The sequence below is a fragment of the Notechis scutatus genome, chromosome Z, assembly GCF_049901735.1.
Source record: "Notechis scutatus isolate UNSWTSFEM ecotype Mainland chromosome Z, rNotScu1.2, whole genome shotgun sequence".
Lineage (NCBI taxonomy): Eukaryota > Metazoa > Chordata > Lepidosauria > Squamata > Elapidae > Notechis > Notechis scutatus.
In genome coordinates this window covers 26,818,000-26,844,578 of record NC_142025.1, presented here as the reverse complement: position 1 = coordinate 26,844,578, position 26,579 = coordinate 26,818,000, and the positions used below count along the sequence as shown (strand labels likewise).

Here is a 26,579-nt window from a genome sequence, read left to right as displayed (position 1 = left end):
GTCCGCCGCCTACGTGGGAGCGCCGATCGCTCCCATTGGTTGATGCCGTTTGACAGCCGGCTATAAAAGGGAGCTGTCAAACGGCATCAGCTGTCGCCGCCAGCTGGCTGTCAATTAGCCCCGGCAGCCACGGCGACCCTTTATTCGATAGAATAAAGTCTGTTAGCTTTAGCCTGGCTCCGTCTCACTCTGTAACCGCCGCTCCACAACACTGGCGACGAGGGCGGGATGCAGCAAAGACGACCAGTTTTAAAGTTTTAAAGGCACTGCACGAGGGTCACCCTGGCATCGTAAGGATGAAGGCCTTGGCCCGCAGCTACGTATGGTGGCCAGGATTGGATGCCGGGATTGCCAACTGGGTAAGCACATGCCAGCCCTGCCAGGCAACTAGAGCAGCCCCACCAACAGCTGCCCCAACCAGATGGGAAGATGCTGGGGCCCCTTGGTCCAGGCTGCATATCGACCTGGCTGGCCCTGTGCAGGGGAGGACCTTTTTGGTTGTAGTAGACTCATTCTCCAAATGGACTGATGTGGCTTTGCTCCCCTCCACCACAACACTGGCTGTCACAAGGGCCTTGACCAGACTGTTTGCTACACATGGGCTCCCTGACACCTTGGTTTCAGATAATGGCCCCCAATTCAGTTCCAATGAGTTCGCAATCTTCGCAGCCAACCTGGGCATCAGACACGCCCTCACTGCCCCCTTTCACCCTGCAAGCAATGGGATGGCTGAGAGGGCTGTTAGGTCTGTGAAGGAAGTTTTGGCCAGGCTTGGCCAAGCAGACTGGCACTCCAAACTGTCCACTTACTTGCTCACTCAACACGCTACTCCGTGCCCCACTACCAACAAGACCCCTGCAGAACTTTTGATGGGCAGATGCCTCAGGACCACCCTGGACAGGTTGCACCCCCACTATGCTCCTAGCACACCACTGGCTTCTGACAGCCATGCCAGGGAATTCGCCCTGCAAGACCTGATTTATGCCAGGAACTATGCAGGGCATCCCTTATGGCTGCCAGGGCAAATAGTCTCTATTACAGGACCCAAGTCCTACAGGATCCTCTTGGAGGATGGTCGAGTTTGGAGAAGACACATAGATCAGCTAAGGAGATGCTGGAAGAAGCCTGCCGCCGAAATCCCGGTCTACCAGCCGCCGGACAACCCAGTCTACCAGCCGCCTGCCGCAGCCGACCCACCAGAGGCCCTGGTCTACCAGCTGCCCGACAACCCAGCCTACCAGCCGCCGCGAGCCGATCGAGAGGACTCACCCAAGCAGCAGCCGGACACCAGGACTCAGACATCCGACGACCCTCTGCAAGCTCCAGACGCCGCCCGGGGAGAGCAGGACTCGGTGGCAGCCGGCAAGCCTCAGGAACTGCGAAGATCAGGCCGTGAGCGAAAACGGCCAGCCCGGCTGCAGGACTACGCATGCTCATGGCCAGGGGAAAGGAGTGCTGTGTTCAGAGACTAACAGCAGTCCTCTCTCTGGTCCGCCGCCTACGTGGGAGCGCCGATCGCTCCCATTGGTTGATGCCGTTTGACAGCCAGCTATAAAGGGAGCTGTCAAATGGCATCAGCTGTCGCCGCCAGCTGGCTGTCAATTAGCCCCGGCAGCCGCGGCGACCCTTTATTCGATAGAATAAAGTCTGTTAGCTTTAGCCTGGCTCCGTCTCACTCTGTAACCGCCGCTTCACAACAGGTAACACCCAGAAACTTAAAACTGGCCACTTGCTCCACTCGGTCTCCATTGATAAGCAAGGGCTGGATATCTGATCTGTTCCTTCTATAATCCACTATAGGCTCCTTGGTCTTATTGGTGTTGAGGACCAAGTTATTGTCTCCACACCACGAAAGCAACCGGTCCACCTCATCTCGGTAGGCAGACTCATCCCCCCTGGAGATAAGTCTCGCCACTGTTGCTTTTCACCAATGACTTATAAGCTAGGCCAAGGGTGTCAAACTCGATTGTGTTACGTGACATATCATGACTTATTTTGCCTTTGCGGAGCCTGCAGGTGATGCATCCAGCCTGTGGGCCACCAGTTTAACAGTCCTGAGCCAGGCTGTTTCTGAGTACAAGTTCAGTACTGTTTTGAAAGTGTACTAAACATGACAATATGTGATTAAGCGGAGGGAGGAAAATAGGCAAAATTTACAGCCACTTTATTCAAACATTTCTTCTACATTTGCATTTAGCTATATAGTGGAAGAGTTGACAATGAGAAGCTAAGGCTTTAGAAGTAGCCCATTAAAAGTATGGCCAAGTTAGCGAAAACAGTGGAAATTCTGTAAAAAAAAAAAAAAAAAAGGTATATGCTTTTTGATGACAGTACAGCAACATCTTATTGGCCAAATCCAATTTTCTTTAATTTTAAATTTAAAAAAAACACCAAATCAATGCTTAAAAAAAAGAATTATAAACCTAGCCGACCTTGTCAAGCATTTCATAAAGGCATTGCATGGAAGTCATTCCAGTCTCTCTGACAGACTAAAATCAAAATGGTTATGGAAGGAAGAGCCCAGTGATCTAAAGAGAGAAACCTCAAGCCTTCACAGATTTCCTGATCATTTCATCAGCCACATTACTGATGGCACCATAGTGGAGAGCAAAATACATTATAGAGAGGAATGAACAACTAAATATGATTTCAAGCTTTCTCAGCTCTGAGTTGGGGATAAAACAAGAGCCATACATCATATAAAAATAGTTCTGGAAAACATGCTTACGCTGTGGATCTGGGAATGAGAGCAAAGTATAATATGCAAGTTTTGTAATTTTGGCAGACTCCTCCCCACTTCTCCATTACTTTTATTGTGTTGAAGTCTCGATTTCTGCCTGCATTTTTTAGGGCACGAAAAAAATCGCAGGTGAAAGCTAATGGATCAGCCTCATAAGATCCAATTTTACTTCCACATGTCCCCGGGGGGGGGGAGGACAAGCATTTCTGCCCTTTTCGCGTGGGCTAAATGATCGTCTCCGCTCTTATTACGATCAACAGTTAGCCGTACTATTTTTTTGACTCCTAAACGTGGACTCTTCTTTGCTGTTAACCCAAAGCAGCATACAGAGTTTGCGAAAATAAGCCTTTCCTTCAAAAACCACACCGGCATCACTCTTCTCTCACACCCCTTCCCTTTTGACCTGTTTCAATCACACACACACACACACTCCCCTTCCCTGCGCTACGCACTTTGCCCTAAGCCGACCTCTCTCTCCCGCCTTATCTCAACCTCGCTTTCCCTTTAAACTCGTGCTTTTGTCTCCGCCCTCCGGCAGCCTCGTTTCCTCGCGGCCGCGCGTACTCGCTCCCAATTCCTCAGCTAGTTTTCCTCGCGCCGTCATTCTGCCCAGCCCGCGTGCTCAGGCGCGCCCCCGACTGGTCCTTCCCTTCCCCCCGCTCCAAGCTCAACTCTTCCATTCTGAATTGGGCCATTCGGGAACGCGCTTCGGCTGCGGGTTTACTTTTCTTCAGGCGGCGGCAAAAGCCTAGCTGAGGAAGTCATCGTCAAGGGTGGGTAGAAGAGTGGTGGGCGCGTATATGTTTCACTAATCGGCCGTTAAGAGGCATTCCTCACCCCCTATAGGGCGCCTCTTCCCTTGGATAAGGATTGGCACGCAGAGCACCGAAGCTGGAGAGCGAAAGACCTGCGCCTCCCCTCCTCCCACAGGTAAAAGCCTCGTTTACCCCTTCCCCATTCCTGAAAGTGCCCCCCTCCTCAAATACAATCGCTCCCCCACTGGTCCCGCCAACCGCTGCAAGCAGTGCTAATCCCCTCTGCTCCAATATGTTGATTATCCACGAGGCAGCCACCCCCACCTTCAACTTGGCGGTGTTTCCTTCGAGCTAAAAAAATCCCTCAGTTCCCAGTTAATATTTTCTACATCATCCTCTTTAATAAGGGCTCCAATACTAGTCCAAGGCAAGTAGTTTTCGTTCCATTCTGGTACTCCCAGCCCCGTTTCTTCTGCCCAGTCTACATTAGTTACTTATCCTCTTTTCCTCCCTTCGTCGTTCTTTTCTCCCTCATTGTTTCTCACCCCTTAGCCTCTCCTACAGACACCGTCAATTCCTCTGTGCCCTAGTGATATCCCTTTAATCACCAGCTGTCTGCCAACACTACCCAAACCATGCTAGAAATGCCTCTCACCATCCTTCTGTAGGGGATTTGAGGAAGGGGGATTTGATTCTCTCCCTGCTTTTATGCACATTGAAGAGGAAATTTGGACCTACTAAAATTGGCTATTAGGTATCACAGATGATTAAGGTATGTAGAACATCTGTACAGCAAAAAGTAAAAAACAGTGCTTCTTGGATAGATTTCTGCCTATCAGATATGCAATCCTTTTTCATGATCTTTCTACTCCCATCTATCAAGCAGTGCTGCTGTGGTCTGTTAACTGCTAAAATACTGATGATGTTATTTAATTGGGTAAGAAAAAATATCCAAGCTTAAAGAACACCAAGTCTTCACTCCTAAAGCAGTTTTTGTTCCAAAGTATTACTTTATATTTCATTTTTTTAAAATTAATTTTTAAAGTATATATTCATTTCTTATCTCCTAATTTTTTCATATAAAAATGGATCATAGCAAATCTTAAAACATCCTCTAAAAATGCCACCTTTTTCAGAAAAATGCTGTCATTGGCCTAGTTATTCTAACTGGTATTTCTAACATAGAATTCCTTCCTAAACTCAAAATCAATCCATTACCTTCTTGCACCATCATCTTCCAAATGTACACCATCACAAAGAAATACTCTTATACCAAATTACTCTAATTTCTGATCTAGTATACAAGACTTGTATACTGCAGGAGTCAAAAAGAGGGCTGTGAAAATATTTCCAGACCCCTCACATCCCGGACATAAACTGTTTCAACCCCTTCCCTCAAAACGACGCTATAGAGCACTGCACACCAGAACAACTAGACACAAGAACAGCTTTTTCCCGAAAGCCATCACTCTGCTAAACAAATAATTCCCTCAACACTGTTCAATTATTTACAAAGTGTGCACTACTATTACTGTTAATCTTCTCATCACTCCTTATCACCCATTCCCTCTCACTTGTGATTGTAGGACTGTAACTTTGTCTTGTATCCTTATGATTTATATTGACTGTTTCCTAGTATGATTTGATTGTTGATTGTGCCCTATGACTATCATTAAATATTGTATTATGATTCTTGATTCTTAATGAATGTATCTTTTCTTTATGTATACTGTTGTCCAATCACACTCGGCCAATAAAAAAGTATTCTATTCTATTAGTTACATAAAATTTCTTGTGATCTATTATTTTAGGATAGCTAACTATCTAGTAGTATTATAATAATAGTGCAACCCAAACATGTTTAAAAAGTAAGCAACAGTATTCACTTCAAGCTAAGTAATACAGTAATTCAATTTAAGGATTTTAATTTCATTAGTTTCCATGTGAACTATTTCTTTACAAAAAGTATTGCCCTTGTGTTTATCCACATGGGAATTTTATGTTAGATTATAAAATGATAGACACTCATGTATTTTTGTCAGTTGACATTCTTCTGTTGGTATGCACCGTTTTATACAGAAGTAGTACGGATATAGAAAATTCACTCTGTGTAACTGAGGGCTCGATTAACACTTCCTGAGACGATCCTTCAGTCTGTATAATGTATTGTCAGTTAATCCCACATTACTGAATTATTTCTGTGTTCCTATATTTTCAGGGATCATTTTTCATCAATACCACCAGCATTCCCATCGCTTTTTCATTGTATCTTTTAAGTTACTCAATCAGCTTAACAATTTTCCATGTTAAGGAGATTTTTCATTTGAGTTTTTGCATCATTCTTATGTTTTCATTTTAAGGCTGCCTGTTAATGTGAAAATATTTTTGTGATTCCTCTTTATTTTATTACATTAGCATGTATAGAGGGGAATTACTTCATTTATCTATAAAAATGATTTTCCCATGATAATATATGATTGCTATCATTATCCTGTTAGTGTTTAACCTTTATTATCTTATTATGTGTTAAATGTCAATAGTTACCTTTTATCTCCATATGTACAAAATAAATCTTCCTCTTTAGTTAAATCAAACAAATATTTTATTAAGAAATTGTGTGATCCAGGCTTTCTATTATAGATATTTCAGTTCTCAAACAGAAGAAAAGGTCAAACAAGTTTTCCTTCCCCCTTTTAAAATAGATCAGGCAATTGTGACAGCAAACACTTTTAAGATTTTCTGTAACAGCATTTTGTGATGGGAACTATCTAAGATTGCCTCCTACCCCCCACTTACTTATGTCATTTCTTGAATGCCTATATATGTATTTCAGGCAGCCTACAGTCTCTTAATCTCATTACCTGCCATTCTCCATTCCCTATTTCTACCTATTCCTTTATCCCTTGTTAGTAGTTTTAATACAATTTTCTTTTTTTTAACCACATTGTTTTTGATATCTTTCTAAAAGAAGTTCTTGAAAATGGAAAGCATCACATTTAAAAAGTTTGCATTTTAAACTCTTTGCCATTTCCAGTGCTACATCATTATGTCTATGACATATGGCTCTTCATCCCCTTTAGGGAGACAGAAAAACTGGCAGTTTGTTCAGATCTATTTCCAGTGTCTGCTTATAAGTCCTCTGCTTTATTCTTTTCTCTTTCACTTCCAGTATTTCAAACCGTAGCTTATTCTAAGGTTTTCTTATTCTCCTTCTATTCCCCCATCCTAAATGCCAGTGTTTCTACATACATTCTTATCCTTTACTCTGGTTCCTAGTAAAGAAGTGGATGGGGCTGGCTGCTACTCTATAAGCACCTGGAATATTTTCTCAATTAGCATTTTTCTGCAAGTGCAGGCTCTGTTTTTTGTTTTGTTTTTTCATATCAGTGAAACATCAATGGAGTGTTAATCCATCAGTTACAACAGGAATTGACTGATCATCTAAGCCTCAAGTTGTGGGCTGAGAGATAGTGACTACTACAAAGTTATTCAGCCAACTTTCATGCCTAATGCAAGACTTGACTTCACATTATCTTGGTTTCTAAACTTAATCATTAGACCTGACTGACTTTCAAGGATTTGAAATAAATATTCAGTTCATTTTTGCTTCTTGAAATTAAAGATGCTTTATCTTCCATTGTTACTAAATCACAATTGCATGCTCCTCAAGTTATCTGGAGGACGTTAAAAGGGCATACTGGAGAAGGGAGCAATGAAGAGGTCTCCAGTTATTTATTAAAATTCATACAGATGCCAGATTCTGTAATATGCAAGTTTGTTTTATTTTCTTCTTTTTAACTTTCTAATCACGTTAACATCCCTGCCTAAATTCTTTCGTTGCATATAGAGCAATGTAATAAAAGGAAGTTAAGCTTTTGTCTGCATTGTGACTTAATCTTGAAGCTACTTGTTAGTAATAGTGCTAATTGCAGCAATAAAACATTTTCTCCCACGAGCTGCTCAGAGCATCCAGTAGTGGGGGGTGCTTCAGTCTCTGCTTATCTAGGCTGGGCTTAATTTGCGGAACGTTCCTTCTCCTCCACGGGACTCCTCCCCAGCATTCCCCAGTTTTGGCTCAGCCTTGTGAGAGATAGGCAGTGCTTCTCGTTAATCCTTGGCCGAAATAGGAGAATTCTCCTTAAGGTTTGCAGATAGTCAATTGTTCTTTTCTTACCAACGCTGCCCTTGCCATCTGGCCATTGGGGATCGCATTACCAGGAAGCGCTCCTAAGCACAGAGAGGCTTCGATTTCATTTCGCCCCCCCACCAGCCCCACCCTTGCCATTATGATCGCTGAGCCACTTTATCATTTAAACGGCGAGGCTTTTTCTCTCTCACTCTCTTCTGAGTCATATCGCAGTTTCTCCTTTCCCCCAAGAATGCCATTTAGCGGTGGAGGTGTAATCGCCTCGTTATTTCACCCCTCCCCGTCGGTTTAGCCCTAAGGGAAGGCTGTTGGAGCTTATCTCTTTTTCTTGGTGGGAGATTGCTGCTGGCGCATGCGCCACAAATAATGTCCGGTCGCCTTTTTTTTTTTTTTTTTACTGGCCACGTTGAGTGCTAATTCAATAGACTGTGTGAGGTAATCCTTATTCCAGATTGAAGGGTTTTTTCACACAAAATACCCCGAGGAATCATTACAACCTCGTTTTCAACATATTCGAGGCTTTTGTTAATTCGTGTTGTTGGCTCAACCCTCACAGTTCTCCCTATCCAGCAGCACAATAGTGAGCACCTAGGCCAGCGTCCGCCTGTGCAGGGAAGCTGTTGAAGGCCTGTAAATGATTATTTGGCCTGCTAGGTGTTCTCAATTTGGCTGATTGGGACATCCAAATTTGATATATACTTGCACACCCATACGCTCTGATAATATTAATCACACCAATAAAATAATACTGGCAATTTCATAACAATAATAAATTAATTGTTGAGATACGACTCAATTTTGAAGCAGATATCCATATTTTTAAAAAAATAAAATAAAAAAATGGGGGATTTGATTTCAGGGCACCCTGTCCATTGTTGGCCAGGTCCCTGGCGTGCCAGCCGCCTACACAATATAGCATTAAATGAGCGCACTGGGCCTTCCAAAATCACAATGGCAGGGAGTAGTGGTTCACACTCCTCAACTTCAAGGGACAAGTCCAAATCTCAACACAATCCTAAGCAAAAAAAGGGATTTCTAAGGCATCAGAAAAGGATGCCAATAGGCGCCAAAAGGCTCTGGAAAAACAAATAGATAAGTGCACACGGGAGGCACATGGCCTCTCAAGCCTTTTCACCATACAGTCCAGAGCTGCCCTCCTCTTTCCTCACTCCTACCTCCCTAGATCTCTCCCTCTTATCCAGGCGCAGCGTGGCTCCCCTGAGTCAACAGGCCCAGTCAGCTCAATCACCAACCATGCAAAGAATACCCTCAGCGACATTCACACCAATGGCTGCCGGTCTTCGACAGGAACAATCTCTTCCAGAGGATGTGCCAGAGCGAATGAAGACCTGGATGGAGATGGCTATCCATCATGGAATCGCAGCAGGCCTGCAACATGCGGTTCTGACCAAGGATCATCCCACACCCGCTGAATATGATTCACAATCAGTTCGGTCATTGGCCAGGTCGGAGCTACACTATACCCAGGTACAGTGTCAAGGGGGTATGCTCCTACAGAAGCCGCAGGAGGAGGAGGCGGAAGAGGTGGAACACATGGACCAGAGTGAATCAGAATCAATGCATGATACTGACCCGGCCATGTCGGAAACAGACCCCTTAGAAAGGTGGATGTCTGAGGATGAGGGCCTCATTCTTGATCAACCTGTATTTACAGGCTTGTTCTGGCCACAACTTTTCAAATCTCTATTGTTCAAGGCCAAAAATACTGCGCGACTGGACAAGCCGGCCCCTTCTACCACTCCAACTCCATCAGACGAGGGACCAGAGGATCTCATTTTCACCCAACCTGTAGTTGAGGCAGACGTGATTCCAGTTCCTCACATGTTTGCAGACCTGGTACATAAACAGTGGGCTTCTGCAGCAGTGTACCTGGCCCCCACTGGTTACGACAGGAAATTCTTTAATTTGGCCCCAGATTTCTTAAAATTGTTGAATACTCCTGAGGTAGATGAACCCATTGTGGGATTAGCGTCCTCGTCCTCCATTCCCAGTGAGGCGCTGGAGGCATTAAAGCGGGAGGACAAACGGGCCGAGCTAGCCCTACGCAGGGCCCAGCAGTCTGATGCGTGGGCCATCAGAGCGGCCACGGCCGCTTTCTTCTTTACCCGTTCTTCCCTCAGATGGCTCTGGCTATTATGGGAGCATGTCCCCAATTCCAACACTAGAGCACACCAAGCCATTGCAAAGCTTATAGCAGCCACCGAATTCTCAGCTGATGCAACCTTTCATGCAGTTAAGTTTTCAGCCAGAGCCATCACTTCACATGTCACAGCACGACGTTTGCTATGGTTAAAGAACTGGCAAGTGGATAGTAAACATAAATGCAAGCTCGCTTCATCTCCTCTAGCAGAAGAGAGACTGTTTGGCCCTTCCCTCAATCCGCTACTCATCGAGACTCGAAATAAAAAGAGAATTTTACCCTCCCTTTTTTGGAAGTCAGACCCTAGAAACCCTCAGTCCTTTCGGAGGGGATCCTTTCAGCCCTTTTATCAGGGACCGTTCTCAACCAGATACTAGAGATCCCCATCTTTCCGACCAGGACAACAGCCAGAGAGGTCAGACTTTGGGGATAGGAACAGAAGGGGTGGCCAACCCAAGAAATCCTTCCGAGGACCGGGAAATAGATTTTTCCGATGTCCAAGATAACCCCATGGACCTGCCTCCCATTGGCGGCCGCCTTAAATTATTCGCGGACCAATGGGACTCCTCAATGTCTGATTCCTGGGTCAGAGACACGATCAGATTCGGCCTTGCGCTGGAGTTTCAATCTGCTCCCCCAGACTTCTTTATGTCATGCTCTCTTTCTAGAAATCCGGTTAAACGAGATCTTATGGAAACAGCTATTCAGCACCTACTGGACATACGAGCCATCCAACCAGTAGCTACCGACCAGCAAGGGCGAGGTTTCTATTAACATCTTTTTGTTGTTCCCAAAAGTTAAGGGGGGTGGAGAGCAATCTTGGATTTGAAACGCCTTAATCAATTTTTAGTATATCGCAAATTTAAAATGTACACCCTACAATCTATCTTATGAAAAGTATACGAAAAGGTGACGTCCTTACATCTATAGACCTGACAGAGGCGTACTTAAATATACCAATTCGGCCTTCCCACTATAAATTTTTAAGATTCTGTTATAATAATCTCCATTTTGAATATGTGGCTCTTCCCTTCGGACTAGTCTCTGCCCCCAGGACCTTCACAAAGGTTCTCGTAGCCCTTGCTGCTCATCTCCGGGTGTCCCCATACGACTGCAGTGTTACCTCGATGATATCTTAATTCTATCATCTTCTGTTCATCAATCAGTCACAGATACTCAGACCACATTACACTCCCTACAACTACACGGGTTCTCAGTCAATTGGGAAAAGAGTCATTTAACACCTTCGACTCGATTAATCCATCTGGGGGCAGTCATAGATACAGTGGAAGGCAAAGTTTTCCTGTCACCAGATAGACAAAACAGCATTCATCAATTAGTTAAGGAGGTCAGGGTTCATAGGAGGGTGTCCCTAGCTGATTTATAAAAATTGTTAGGCAAAATGATCTCATGTATATCTATTATTCCTTGGGCCCGGCTCCACACTAAATCCCTCCAGTGGTTCCTGCTTCCGTACCAGTGATCCGGCCGAAGCAACTCCAAATACAAGGTCAAAGTTCCATCACAGGTCCTCATATCTTTCCTCTGGTGGACCAGACCAGCCATAAACAAAAGTTGCCTATTCAAAGAGCCCCACAGACTTACTATCACCACTGATGCCAGCCTGATTGGATGGGGAGCTCACTTTCAGTCACTCACAGCCCAGGGCCGCTGGTCCTCCATAGAATGATTGCGTAGCATAAACTGGCTGGAGCTTCGAGCAGTACACCTGGTTCTCCACAGCTTCCTTCCACAGGTACGCAACCAATACATATTAATATTGACCGACAACGTAACCACGAAAGTTCACATAAACAAACAGAGGAGAACTCAGTCGAAACACCTCATGCAAGAAGCGGAGCATTTGTGTCATTTGGCAGAGAGCAACCTGATTTCCATCAGAGCAGAACACATTTCAGGACTGTCGAATACACAGGCAGATTGGCTAAGCAGGGCCACGATAGATCCATTGGAATGGCGCCTCCATCCGACCCTCTTTGAAGAGGTGGTCAGGACATTTGGGCAACCAGTAGTAGACCTGTTCGCTTCCCCCCTCAACGCTCAGCTCCCGAGATTTCTTTCCAGATACCCCTTGCAAGGAGTGGAGAATTTTAATGCGCTCTGTTGCCGTTGGCCCCTGGGGCTTCTGTACGCATTCCCGCCACTTCCACTGATCCCCAAGGTCATCCAGAAGCTGCTCGACGAGAGGGCAGAACTGCTTCTGGTTACTCCCTACTGGCCCAGACGGTCATGGTTTGCAGACCTCCACAGTCTATCTGTATCACCACCATGGAGAATTCCGCCAGACAGGGTCTTGTTAACCCAAGGACCCCTTCAACATCCGGATGCTCAATGGTTGCACCTGACTGTCTGGAGGTTGAGCGGAGTTGTCTGAAGAGCGAAAAGTTTTCCAACAGAGTTATCGTCACCATCCAAGCTGCCAGACCCCCTCAACAACTCGCATCTACAATGCCACGTGGTCCAGTTTTTACAAATGGTGTACCAAGTCACAAATTGACCCCATTTCTCCATCTGTGGCACAGATCCTAGAGTTCTTACAAGAGGGGCTTGACAAGGGATTATCACCTAATACATTGAAAAGACAAGTGGCGGCCTTGGCATCAGTCATCACTTATGAAGGTCTCCTATCCCTTTCCCATCATTCATGCATACAGTGTTTCCTTCAAGGAGCCACAACTTACGCCCGCCAACGGTTCACCGTTATCCCACTTGGGACCTTAACAAGGTCCTTCTTGCACTCACTAAGTGCCCTTTCAAGCCTTTGCAATCGTCAAGTCTCCAATTTCTGATGTATAAAGTAGTTTTTCTTGTAGCGATCACTTCCGCTCATCATACTTAAGAACTGGCAGACTTGAGGACTTCCGGTTTGCAAGGCTTCGGCAGCGGCAGGGATTCGCGACACCGCGCGATCCCTGCTGCGCTCGCTGCCGAGGTGCCTCCGATCCATTTTGGATTTGGAGCATATAGCTGCCCTGTAGAGGCAGCTGAAGATACGGGGGACCCGGACAGGGGTTTGGGGGTGTCGCAGACCCCCTCCCCAGCTGGCAAAACCCCCTTTTCCCAAGGCGGAGGAGCGGCGGTCAGTAATGGCCACCACAAAGAAGCCTGCAGCTGGACAAGATTGTGCAGGAGGAAGAAAGTGGGAAGAGTCGCGAAGAAGTGAAAGTGGTTTTTGCTGACTGGGATAAAGTAAGAGAAAGTACCCTGGAACTTGAAATTTGCCAAAGATAAATTGTTTCCAGAGAGATTTACAAGTGGCAAATGGAATCTTAAAAGGAAAAGTTTTTTTTTTCTTTCTTTTCACTCTTCTTCCTAACGTGACAGCGGATGGAACCATAAGAGAAATCGGAAAACCTGCATTGGAGGTAATTAAATGCTGAAGGGACAAGGATTTCTGAACATAACAAAAATAAAAATCTTTTTTGCTGTGAGTGGGAAGGGAGAGGGAAAAAAAAATTGGAGTAGAATTTGAAAATAAGGAGAAGATTGCCTAGAATTTTAAAGAGTTATTAAACATTAATACTTCTAAAAGATATATTTTAAATGGAACTTTGTGACTAAACACTAACCCCAGAAAGAGAAAGTGAAGAAAGGAGAAAGTATTAAAAGAAACCAGCTTATTTGGATTGTTTGATGATCTTGGAATTTCTGAGAACTATCTTTGATTAAAAGCACTTGGGTGGTTGTTTGGAAAAACTTTTTCTTTCTACAATGGCATCACTTGTGGATGAATTGAAATTTGAATACCAAAAATACAAAAAAAAAAGAACAAGAAGGGAAGGACTCTCTTGGCACTCTTTTTCAATTTTTAGAAATGGCGGTTTTACTTATGAAAAGCTGACTGCGCAACAGGATGACTGGGATAAAGAAGAAGCCATTTTTGATGAACAAGTGACTTTATTTGGGGAAGGAAAGGAGAAAGAGGAAAAGGAAAAGGGGACTTTAAGACTTGGAAAACAACCAAAAAAGAGAAAAATAAGGTGAAAAGTGGATACTATGTTAGAAAACAACAGAAAGGAGGAAAGCAGCAGAAGAAAAGGAGGTGGAGAGACAAGGGGGTAAAAAGGGCAAGAAGAAGAATAAGCAAGGGAGAAAGGAAGGGATGAGAAGCCTCAATGGTGGGGAGCAAGATGCAAAGAAACAAAATTCTTTTAGAGATAATGGGTAAATTTTATTGAAAAAGGGATTCTGGAAAGGTACATAAGATTGTATTTTTATATTTGTATTTAGAAATAATCTTAGAAAATTAGAAACAATATGTAATTTAAAATGTGATAAAACATTTAGTGTAATTTAGTGAAATTTTTGTGAAGAAAAAGAAAGCAATGAAATAAACGAGAGAATTGGAGTAGGAGAAGGGGGAACATTTTAACGAAATAATGATTTAAAATATGTGATGTGGGGGGGAAATAACTATTGAAAGCATAAGTGTTCCCATAAAGGTATGATATTTAATTGAAAAATAATGTGTAAAGTGTTTAAGATATAAATGAATATCAATATTAATGATTAGATTGTGTAACTTTAGTGAAATTCTTTGTGAAGAAAAAGAAGGCAATGAAATAAATGAGAGATTTGAAGTAGGAGAAGGGGGAACATTTTAATGAAATAATGATTTAAAATATGTGATGTGGGGGGGAAATAACTATAGAAAACAGAAGTGTTCCCATAAAAGTATGATATTCAATTGAAAAGCAACCTGTAAAGTGTTTAAGATATAAATTAATACTAATATTAATGATTAGATTTGTATTGGCATTGATAATAAAAAATATTGTATAATTTTAGAATGTACCAAACAGAATCCCAATGTAAGCTATGTATTTTATATTAAGTATTATAAATGTAGGGGAAAGAGATAAAGGCGTCATACTCCAATTAGTGTATAGGAGAAGTTTTGTTTAAAGAAGAAAGATAAATGGATAGCTGGAAACAGAACAGACAAAGAATAATAAATATTATGATTTGAATTGAGATGAGATAAATAAAATAAAACTAAGAAAGTTTAAAAGAGATGAGAAGCTATACAGAAAATTGAAAATGGTAATAAGATATGAATGGTATATAAAATGAATATGAATTTGAATTTGTGTCTGTACGAAGAGTTGTACAGGGCACAAGAACTGATACTTCGTAATTGTCCCAGGCCATCCCAAGGGCTGGAAAGACAATGGCATCGGCTGGATGTGAGGCAAGCGTTACGAATATATATTCACCGCACAGCTTCTTTTAGAAAAATGGAGGCTTTATTTGTGTCTTTTCAGCCCAACAATCAGGGATGCAAGGTCTCATCCTCCACAATAGGCTGTTGGCTACGGTCAGCAATAGCAAAAACGTATCAGACTCAAGCACTTCAGATGCCCAGGGGCATAACAGCTCATTCAACAAGGAGCACCGCAACATTGGCAGCATGGGCCACGCAGGCACCAATAACTGAAATTTGTCGAGCCACAACCTGGGCCTCTCCATCGCCTTTCATTACGCATTATAAAATAGATGTGTTTGCATCAGCCAAGGCCTCCTTTGGCAGAAGGGTTCTGCAACGGGTCCACAGGGACCAGGAGGGGATCCCAAGACAGACGGAGTCCCTCCCGTAGGACAGGCCAAACTTTGGTATGTCCCACTACTGGATGCTCTGAGCAGCTCATGGGAGAAAGGGAGTTGGTGCTTACCTGACAGGCCCATTCTCCTTGAGCTGTGAAGAGCATCCAGCCCCACACTCTTCCGTCTGGTGGGATCCTGTTTTGGCCAACGAATTTTTACAGTATTAAGGGCGAGGGTGTTTGTTTCTCTCATCCTCACCAAAACTGGGGAACGCTGGGGAGGAGTCCTGTGGAGGAGGAGGAGCGTTCCGCAAATTAAGCCCAGCCTAGATAAGCAGAGACTGAAGCACCCACCACTACTGGATGCTCTTTGCAGCTCAAGGAGAATGGGCATGTCAGGTAAGCACCAACGCCTTTTTCAAATGCATCATTCTCCTTGATTGCCTGTTTTTGTTTTCTTTTGACCACATGTAAAAGATTGAACTTCACATGTTTTTATATTGAAAACATTTGTTCCAAACATTTATTTTTAGTTATAAATATCTTAAAGTGTAATTTAACATTCATTTCAAATGTTTTTTTTTTAATTTATTTTGTCAAGTAATATATATATATATATATATATATATATATATATATATATATATATATATATATATATATATATATATATATGGATCTTTGGTTATTCGGGTTTTCTCCGCGTAAGATTCAAAGTATCTAGGCAACGTTTGGCGAGGTCCCACTCGCCATCTTCAGGCTGGTGCTTTCGGCTTAGTGCCAGTGCAAGCATAATATATAATATTATACAGTGCAAGTATAATATATAATATATATATGTATATATTATTATATATATTATATATTATATAGTATAAACATGGTTATGAATACATGAAATGGATACGAATAAGAAAAAAATGGATACGAATAAGAAAAAAAGAAACAATAGACAGGGACAGTAGGCACGTTGGTGTGCTTATGCATGCCCCCTTTTCATGTAGTATTCATGAAAATATACATGAACTTCATGTATAATATATATATATTATATTATATTATATTATATTTATTATATTATATTATATTATATTATATTATATTATTTATTATATTATATTATATGTGTGTGTGTGTATGTGTGTATATATGTGTATGTGTATGTATGTATGTATGTGTGTGTATATATATATAACTTTAAAAGCACAACTATAATGACGGGGGAAAATACCCGAACAAAGCTGAATACCATACATATAAATACCCGCAAAAACTTAAGAAAACATATATATGTATGTATGTATGTATGTATGTATGCATATATGTATATATACACACACAAAAAAAATACATGTACTTCATGTAGTATACGTTCAGTATACTACATGAAGTTTATGTAACTGTGTGATTGGAGGAATGAAGTGGGCCATAAAGAAAGAAAATAGATAATGACAGATTTAAACATTTATTTTTGATTGTAAAAGTTTTCATTTTCTTATTGAAATAATTATGTGTAGCAGACTGTTATGCATTTATCTGATTAATTGTAACACTTGAAAAAGAAAATGTGGTTGATTTTCATCAATACTTTTTATAGGCACGTAATTGTTAAAAAAGCATGTACTTGGAGAACGTTGTTATTTTTTCTGGCAAACCTCTTGAAAGTACTATATGCACAGGTTTTGTTGTTCTTTTTTAAAAATTGTGTTACTTGAAAAGATCAGTTTTAAAGGGAAGAATAGGCGGCAGTCGAATTCTTAGAATTTTTAATTTTAATACAAAACAGATGAATTAAATATGCATGACAATAATAGTTCAAAATATTGTACGGTATAATATAATAAATTATTTCAGAGTTATAAAAATAGAATAAATATTTCAAAATTATAAAAATAGAGTAAATATTTCAGAATTTTTTTTTTCTCATAATGAATTTTTTAACCCAACACTTCATAGGATTATTGTGGGGAAAATTGAAGGAGGAAGGACTATTAAATATACCAATAATCCTTCCTCCTTCAATTTTCCCCACAATAACACTTTGAGTTGTATATGAAAAAAAGATAAAAATTAATAAGTGATGCATTTTTATAAACAACAGTTATCATTTGCAATATTTGTAATTTGTAATTTTTATCCATATTAGGCCTGTTTGGTCTAGTGGTTAAGGCACCAAGTTATAAATCAGCAGACTGAATTCTAATCCATCTATGACATGAAAACCAGCTGGATGAGTTGAGCCTGTCATTCTTTCTTAGCCCAACTCACAAGGTTGTTTTTGGGAGAAAATAGGAGTAAGGAATATTAGCTACATTCACTGCCTTGAGTTATTTATAAAAACAATGGTATGGTAGAAATAAATAAATAAATATTATTTAAAATGTATTGGCTTCCCAACTCCAGTGAGCAGCATTCAAAATACTAGAAAAAGATAACTTAAAATGTTTAATCACACAGCCCAAGCTAACACGATCTAATAAACAACAAAATTAACAAAATAAAACAGGAGTCTTAGAAAATAATAAACATTTCTAGGACTAAAGCCAAGTTTTGAAAAAAAAATTACAGATGTGATTAATCAGTGGCATTTTTGAAAATTAAATTAATTTTAATGATTTAAATATTATATTCCTATCTTTGTAATTTTCTTTGGAAAGTGAATTGTTTTTACATCTGGAAACTCATTTACCAAAATAAGATCTATTTTAATTCAATACTTTTTAATCTTAAAAAGTCTAATACTTTTAATATTACTTTTTATTAAATAGCTAAAATTTTTACTTGAGTTGTTTATCTCTACCTTTTCATCAGTTTTATTATTATTATTTTTGAACAAATTTTTATTAACTTTTAAAGACATACAAAACATACAAAAATTCAAGACATAAAAACATAAAAAATCTCTTTTCTGAAAGTTGCTTAATCCCGGGTCAAAACTCTTGGTACAGACACACATTCAAATTCATATTCATTTTACATACCATTCCATATCTTATTACATTTTCATTTTTCTATATAGCTTCTCCTTTCTTTTAAATTTTCTCAATTTTATTTTATTTATCTCCTCTCAATTCAAATCATAATATTTATTCTTTGTCTGTTCTATTTCCAACTATCCGTTTATCTTTCTTCTTAAAAGAAAAAAAAAAGAAAAACCTTCTCCTATACACTGATTGGAGTGTGACGCCTATGTCTCTTTCCCCTATATTTATAATACTTGATTTAAAGTACATAACTTACGTTGGGATTCTGTCTGGTACATTCTGACATTATACAATATCATCAAAACCAATACAAATCTATTCATTAATATTAATATTTATTCATATCTTAAACATCTAGCACATTTCTTATCAATTAGGTCACATATTTCTATGGGAGCACCTATTTGCCATATTAATTCCATCCCCACATCACATATTATAAATCATTATTACATTACATGTTCCCCTCTCCTTCTTCAAACCTCTCATTTCACGAATAGTTTCACTATTATAACATAGCCTAATCATTGGTGTTAACAATCATTTATATCTTTAGACATTTTACACATTTCAATTAATTATCATACCTTTATGGGAACACTTCTTATACTTTCCAAAATTATTCCCCCCCACATCACCGATCTTAAATCATTATTTCATTAAAGTACTCCCTCTCTTAACAAAAATTTCACTAAATTATACTAAATATTTATCACATTTTAAATTACATATTATTTCCAATCTTCTATAATTATTTCTAAATACAAATATAAAAATGCAATCTTATGTACCCTTCTAGAATCCCTTTTCCAATAAAATCTATCCATTATCTCTAAAAAACTTTTGTTTTTTGCATTTTGCTCCCCACCATTAAAGCTTCTCATCCCTTCCTTTCTCCCTTGCTTCTTCTTCTCCTTATCCTCTTTACCCCTTGTCTCTCCACCTCCCTTTTATCCTGTTTTCCCTCTTTCTGTTGTTTCCTAACACGATATCCTCTTTTCACCTTATTCTTCTCTTTTTGGATTGTTTTCCCAGGTCTTAAAGTCTTCTTCTCCTTTTTCTCCTCCTTCTTTTCTTCCCCAACCAAAGTCACATGTTCTTCAAAAATGGCTTCTTCTTTATCCTGCTCATACGATTTTACATAAGCACAGACCGCCATTTCTATAAACTGAAAAAGAGTGCCAAAGACATCTTTCCCTTCTTGCTTTTCTCTTTCATATTTTTGATGTATAAGTTCTAGTTCATCCACAACTGATGCCATTGTACAGAGAAATTTTTTTTCAAAACAACCACCCAAGTGCTTTTAGTCTGAGATAATTCTCATAAAATCCAAAGTCATCAAACAGTCCAATCAGCTGATTCTTTTTAATACTTTCTCTTTTTCCACTTTCTCTTTTTGGGATAAAGTTTGATCACAAAGTTCTCTTTAAAATATATCTTTAGGAAATCTTATTGCTGTTTAATAGCTCTTTAAAATTAGCTCTTTAAAGTTTTAGGCAGTCTTCTCCTTATTTTCAGGTTGCTCCAATTTTTTTTTTTTCCTCTCCCTTCCCACTCACAGCCAAAAAAAAAAAAATCTTCTTTTTTTTCCCTTTGAATATTCAGAAATCCTTGCTCCTTCAATATTCATTTACCTCCAGAACAGATTCCCGGATTTCTCTTATAGTTCCACTGCTGTCACGTTAGGGAGGAGAGTGAAAGGCAAGAAAGAAAAAAAAAAAGCTTACTCTTTTGAAATGTTCGCCGCTTGTATCTCTTTCTAGAAACAAAGTATCCTTAGCAGCCTTCGAGGTTACAGGAACTCTCTCTCTTAACTTTATCCCAGTCAGAAGCAACTTCCACAGCTCTTCCCTCTTCCTCCAGCACAAATCTTACCCGGCTGCTGGCTTCTTTGAGGCAGCCATTACTGACCGCCGCTCATCCACCTCAGGAAAAAGGGGTTATTCCGGCTGGAAAGGGGGTCTGCGTTACCCCCAAACCTCTGTCCGGATCTCCTCTCTCTTCGGCTGCCTCTACAAGGCAGCCATAGCCCCCAGACCTATTTAGATCGGGGGCACCTTGGCAGCGAACGCGGCAGGGATCGCAGAGACGCGAATTCCTGCCGCTACCGAAGCCGCGCAAAACCGGAAGCCTCATCAGTTTTATTATTATCCTAAACCTCTAAAACAGTTTTAATTATAATAGGGGATAACCAGAAGGAAGGTAAGATGGGGACTCTTTACTCACTTTAGGGTGGTGAAATGGGGGGAGCCCATGTGTGCTACTCTTACATTATTTTCACCTTACAGGCAGCAGCTCAGAGTAATTACTGAGACTGCTCAGTATTAATTACCCCCAGAGTTCTATTTGTGCCTTGCATCATGTTTACCTTGAGAACAGAATACAAAGCCACAGGACTGATAATAAATAGCAATAAAATCAAAAGTGGCTTTTCTATGAGATCTTTTGTTTTTGAAGCAATGTGTTTTTTAAGAAGCAGGGTTCCTTTCATAAGAAATTTAATAGAATACTTTCTGACTTTTTTCTGCCATTACTGAGAATGGTGTTATAACTACCTCTGTATTTTTTTTATCCCTGTAGTATTACTGTCCAATTTATTTAGAATTCCTATACTGGCCTACAACTGAAACATATGTAAGAACTTACATTGTATTGTGCAGGGCCTTGAAGGAAACCTATGAGTGCAGTGACATTTCCCACCTGGGTTTCTAAATGCAGTTATTGGAAGAATACTGCTTATCGCTCAGAACTTTAACATAGTCATTATAAAATGTTAGCATATTTTTTGGAGCTTAAGATGCTCCGAAGTATAAGATGCACCTAACCTTTGGAGATGAAAACAAGAAAAAAAATCTGCCTCAACCTCTGCCCACACCTCCCAGCAATTTGCCTCCTTGCAGCAAACAGCCTGTTTCAGTTTCAGTTTCAGCATAGCCTGATAAGCACAAGCAGCTGATGATAGGTTGGATCAGCCTTCTGTTGATCAGCTGTTTTAGGCTGTAGGGATTGCCATTGCCTATTGCCACCTCTGCACGTCCCATTTTCAGCCTTCGTGTGCCCCATTTTGCTCCCATTCTGGGCGGCGGGGATCAGAATGGGCAGAAAATGGGGCACACGGAAGCCAAAAATGGGCCACGCAGAGGCTGAAAATAGGGTGCAGAGGCTGAAAATGGGGCGCACGACGGGGCAATAGGCAATGGCAATCCCTGCAGCCTGAAAGAGATGATTGTCAGGATGCTGTTCCAACCTACAATCAGCTGCTTGTGCTAATCAGGCTGTGCTGAAGCTGAAATAGGCTGTTTGCTGCAGGGAGGCAAATTGCTGGGAGGCAGAGGCCAAAGGGTGGGAGCCGGCGGATTGGCGGAGCTTTGGCAACATTCGCTGTATAAGATGCACAGACATTTCCATCCACTCTTATACTCCGAAAAATACAGTAATTTTCTTCTCTGTTAATCATTCTCTGGTCATGTAACATGCAAACTTGTGTAAATATCAGATCGAGTTTTAGGTCACATTTATGCGGAAATATTGGAAATGCTAAAAGGTTCACAAACTTTTAAGGACATCATTCCTTAAATAATTTGGCTGATCTCCTTTTGTAGCAATTAAAATTATTATATCAGAGAATAAATTCCATAGTTTTTACTACATGCTTTGAAGATTTTCTTAAGAATATGAGAGTGGGAATTGTAATTTTTGCATATTGCATAGTAAGCTGAAGACTATGATTAAGTTAACTTTCCTGAAAACTAACCTTTCAAATTTATGTTAGTGATCCACTACATAATTTTCCTTCTTACTCAGATACTCAAAGGGCTACGCCCCATTGTTAAAAAGAATTTTAAAAAGATGTTTTTCAACCTAAAGAGGTATTTAGAGAAAGATTATGGAGTATAATAGGTGAATTTCAGTTCAATATGATATTCTACTTTTGCTGGTGATAGAAGACACAATGCATGAGTTTTATATACCGTATATGCTCGAGTATAAGCCGAGTTTTTCAGCACATTTTTTGTGCTGAAAAAAAACCCCTCGGCTTATACTCGAGTCAGATTCCCCTCAAAAAAAAATGGTGTGGAGTTCCGGAGCTGGGCAGCCGCTTCCCTGCTTCCGTGTTTCCTTTGCAACTTTTAAGCATGGGGGTAATCGGAAGCAGAAAACTTCTTGCATGAGGATATATTGTTTTTTCTTTTTTTAACTGTTTTTTTTTTGGGGGGGAAGACCCACCGCCATGTGAGAATGCTCAGACACGAAATCTATCCGCCCGAAAATAAGTGTGTGTGTGTGGGGGGATTTTTAACAGAGGGAAGATGTAGGGAGAAGGCAAAAGCGGCGGAAGATCCTTCAGGGAAACTGAGGGGAGACTCACCCTTGGTCCAGATGAGCCCCTTCCCCGCCCCTAAGGAAGCAGAGGCAGCCAGCAAGGGCAGGCAAGCCCCACTTCACGGACTCCGTCCTTCCTCGCTCCACCCACCCACCCACCCAAAGCCACGAAGTCCCCAATCGCGCAGCCCAGAATCGCCCTCCCTCAGGGGCAGCAAGGATGCCCGGTGTTTCCCGAGACAAGAAGCTCCGCCGTGCAATGAAAGCGCCCTGGCTCTAGGCTCGCAGGCTCAGAAAACAATGCGAGCCGAGGTGGCTTCGGCTCCGCTCAGCTTTGTTTCCTCAGCTCCAGCTGCTTTCAGTCCGCTCGGGAGGAGGGGAGGAGGTGGTGGCGGCAGCTCACGTTGTTTTCTGAGCTCTAGGCTCACGGGCTCAGAAAACAACGCGAGCGAGTCGCTCGGCTCCGCTCAGCTTCGTTCCTCCTCCTCCTCCCGAGCGGACTGAAAGCAGCTGGGGCTGAGGAAACGAGGCTGAGCGGAGCCAGCAACCTCAGCTCGCGTTGTTTTCTGAGCCCGCGAGCCTAGAGCTTAAAGCTCAGAAAACAACGCGAGCCGCCGCCACCACCTCCTCCCCCTCCCGAGTGGACTGAAAGCAGCTGGGGCTGAGGAAACGAAGCTGAGCGGAGCCAAAGCGACCTAGGCTCGCGTTGTTTTCTGAGCCTGCGAGCCTAGAGCCAGGCGCTTTCATTGCATGGCGGAGCTTCTTGTCTCGGGAAACACCGGGCGTCGTTGCTGCCCCTGAGGGGAGGGCGATTCTGGGCTGCGCGATTGGGGACTTCGTGGCTTTGGGTGGGTGGGTGGGTGGGAGCGAGGACGGACGGAGTCCGTGAAGTGGGGCTTGCCTGCCCTGCTGGCTGCCTCTGCTTCCTTAGGGGCGGGAAGGGGGGCTCATCTGGACCAAGGGTGAGTCTCCCCTCAGTTTCCTGAAGGATCTTCCACGTTTTGCCTTCTCCCCTACATCTTCCCTCTGTTATAGTATATATTTTTATTTTATAAATTTATGAGGTCACTCAAATTCAAAGAAATTTGAGACACAAACAGTTTTATATCTGAACTAGTTGATTGCTATGTGATCGGGTTTGATAAATGGACAGTTAAAGCTTGAACATTAATGACTAGTTACGATCAGCCTCTCCTCTCCCCTTCTCTCCCTCAGATGTGCCCCACAGAAGCCTCTCCTCTCCTATCCCACTTCTCTCCCCCAAGCTGGCCACATTGATCCTCTCCTATCCTCTTCTTTCCCTCAGGCTTGCCCCACAGAAGCCTCTCCTATGTTATCCCCTTCTCTCCCTTTCAAGTGGGGAGAGGGAGTAAAATGTCTAACTCCTTAGCATCAGAGTGTTTTTCAGGTGGGAAGGGGGAGTAGAATGTCTAAACTCCCAACCCGCAGGCCAGATGAGCCATGCGCTGGCCATGCCCAGGTAGGGAGGGGGAGTAGAACCCCTTAGCATAAGAGCGAGTTAATAATATAGGATGGTCATTTCGAAAAATCCTTTCTTAGCGAGCACCTAGAAGCCAAGAGGAACATACGTGCCAAATTTCAACTTTGTAGACTTTATGATTCTGGAGATTTTGTGATGATGCGTGAGTGGTATTTCACTTTTATATATATAGATTTAACTCTCACTATTTTGGAAGTAGGTCTCATTGGATGAGAAAGATGAGAAAATATGAGAAAGATTGTATTCCAGTAATGGGATTCTGTGAGTTAAACAGTCTAGCCCCTCAAATATATTTAGACATAATATGTGAGAATATTCAAATAGATGTGATTTAATTGGCTATCCTGTAATATTTTATTTAGCATCAAAGCAGACAGTAGTATTCATTCTTCTGTGTACATTTTACAAGAATAAAAGAATCATGTACCTTATAATCAGATGAACGTGGTGATATATGATCAGCAATTCGTTGTTCCTTAAAGCAGGTTTTGGAAGAGTTACTAGATGATTTAAATAAAGCAGCAAAGATTATATTAAGACATAAACATACTAAGGCATTAATGAGTGACTATATCTGAAAGAATCTTGTTCAGTCAAAATTTCCTATTGTCAAACTGATTATAGCATTTTATAATTCAGAGGTTTAAGGCATAATATATTAGAACTAGATGAATAATAAAACAAAACAGGCAGAAATGAAAATTATTTTTAATTTTTATTACTTCTCATTTAGAATATAAGATGTCCACTGAAGGGCAAAGAGTTGATGATAGTCCAAGTACCAGTGGAGGCAGCTCTGATGGAGATCAGCGAGAAAGTATTCAACTGGATCAGGAAAGAGAACAAATTCAACCTAAGAAAAAAGTGGGCAAAATCTCTAGCAAAACAGCACCTAAACTTTCAACTAGTGCTAAAAGGTACTTGCTCTTTGGGTTAATTTTCAGGGTTTTTTTCTTTTAATAACTATAATTGGTGGTCTAACCATATTTATGTGCTAACTGGTTGATTGACAACTGATTCTGTAGAACATGCAATAACAGTTGCTTGTTTAATAACTATACTGATCTCACTGTTATTAAAGTTGGGCCATATTTATAAGTCTTATATAGGTATGTGTAAGTGAGCAAGAGATAAACTAATGTTCATATTTGTCAGTGTATTCTATAGTTAATTAGCCTTAAATATATCAGGTATTTCAGATAGACTCACACAGTAATTCTTATTGCTGTAAAATTCACGGTTCCCCTTCTCCCCATTGGGTAAATAGCAATAGCACTTAGACTTTTCTATTACTCCATGGTGCTTTCCAGCCCTCTCTAAGCAGTTTACAGAGTCAGGGTATTGTTCCCAACAATCTGGGTCCTAATTTTACTGACCTCAAAAGGATGGAAGGCCGAGTCAACCGTGAGTAGGTCAGGATCAAACGCCTGCAATACTGCATTCTAACCACTGCACCATAAATATATATGGTAAAATATGTGCGTGTGACTTTTAAATTTTTAATAATTTTAATAAAAGTTTCACAAAGAAAATAAAAACTAGCACAAATTAATAAAGAAGAAAAGAAGAAAATAGAAGTAAAAGTGCAGAAAGAATACAAGAAATAGAAAGAATCTTCCAATTCTCCACTGAGTCAAAGGGAGAATCCAGGATGGGTAGTCTCTAGTCTTCTAACTCTGCAGACCGAGTTGAAAAACTAAGGACCCCCCCCCACACCGTAACGGTCCCCAGTTCTTCACTCGGTCTCAGCATGTTCAGACTTCAGTCTATGATTTTTTAAAAATCATTTTTTGTATCCAGTTTTTATCTAATCAAAACTGCAAATCGTGTGTATTTTACCTTTTGTGCAAGAGTCTATAAGGGATTTGAAGTAAACCTTAAATGTAAATATTTTTTTTCTCAGACTAAAGAAGTTAATTTAGCCATCTGCAAATTCCATCATCCATATCCACTGTTCGTCTATTATGGGTAATGTTGAACCAGTGTGACTTTTAATTTTATTGTATCGAATGACAGAATATTTTAGTATTTTCTTGCCCCTAAGAGGTAAGTGAAACCTGGAGAACACTTAGAGATGTTCTAAGTCATGATTGCTGTATTTAGATTTCTTATAGATAGAGCTTGCATTAATAAGTTTTTCCAAAGCAAAGCCTAAACATTTTTTGCCTTTCCAGTTCTTCTGCATTATTGAATTGTACGCATGCAGACAACAACATTTTGACATACCACAATTCTATTCTTCTCTGTTCAGTCTACGTAGTCCACTGACTTTGCAAATCTATCATTTGTAGGTCCTGTTAATTTGTTACTGTGATTTTGAGATGATCTGCTTATCCAAAATATTATTTCAACATTTAATCATCTAAAAGAGAACTTCTGAATTCATAATAAAAAATGTGAAATA

The 26,579-nt window shown here is 40.9% G+C and overlaps 1 protein-coding gene across 2 annotated transcripts in view; it reads left to right on the top strand.

The window, feature by feature from the left end:
* The first annotated feature begins 3,370 nt into the window (after window positions 1–3,370).
* Window positions 3,371–26,579, top strand: part of UBE2E2 (ubiquitin conjugating enzyme E2 E2) — a 119,750-nt gene continuing 96,541 nt past the window's right edge. The window contains exons 1-2 of one of the 2 annotated variants that reach the window (XM_026685716.2): window positions 3,371–3,670; window positions 24,909–25,092. In XM_026685716.2, the coding sequence (XP_026541501.1) occupies window positions 24,917–25,092 (176 nt within the window). In that variant the 5' untranslated portion in view covers window positions 3,371–3,670; window positions 24,909–24,916. The remainder of the gene's footprint in view (window positions 3,671–24,908; window positions 25,093–26,579) is intronic. The other variant, XM_087948055.1, reaches the window with a different exon arrangement.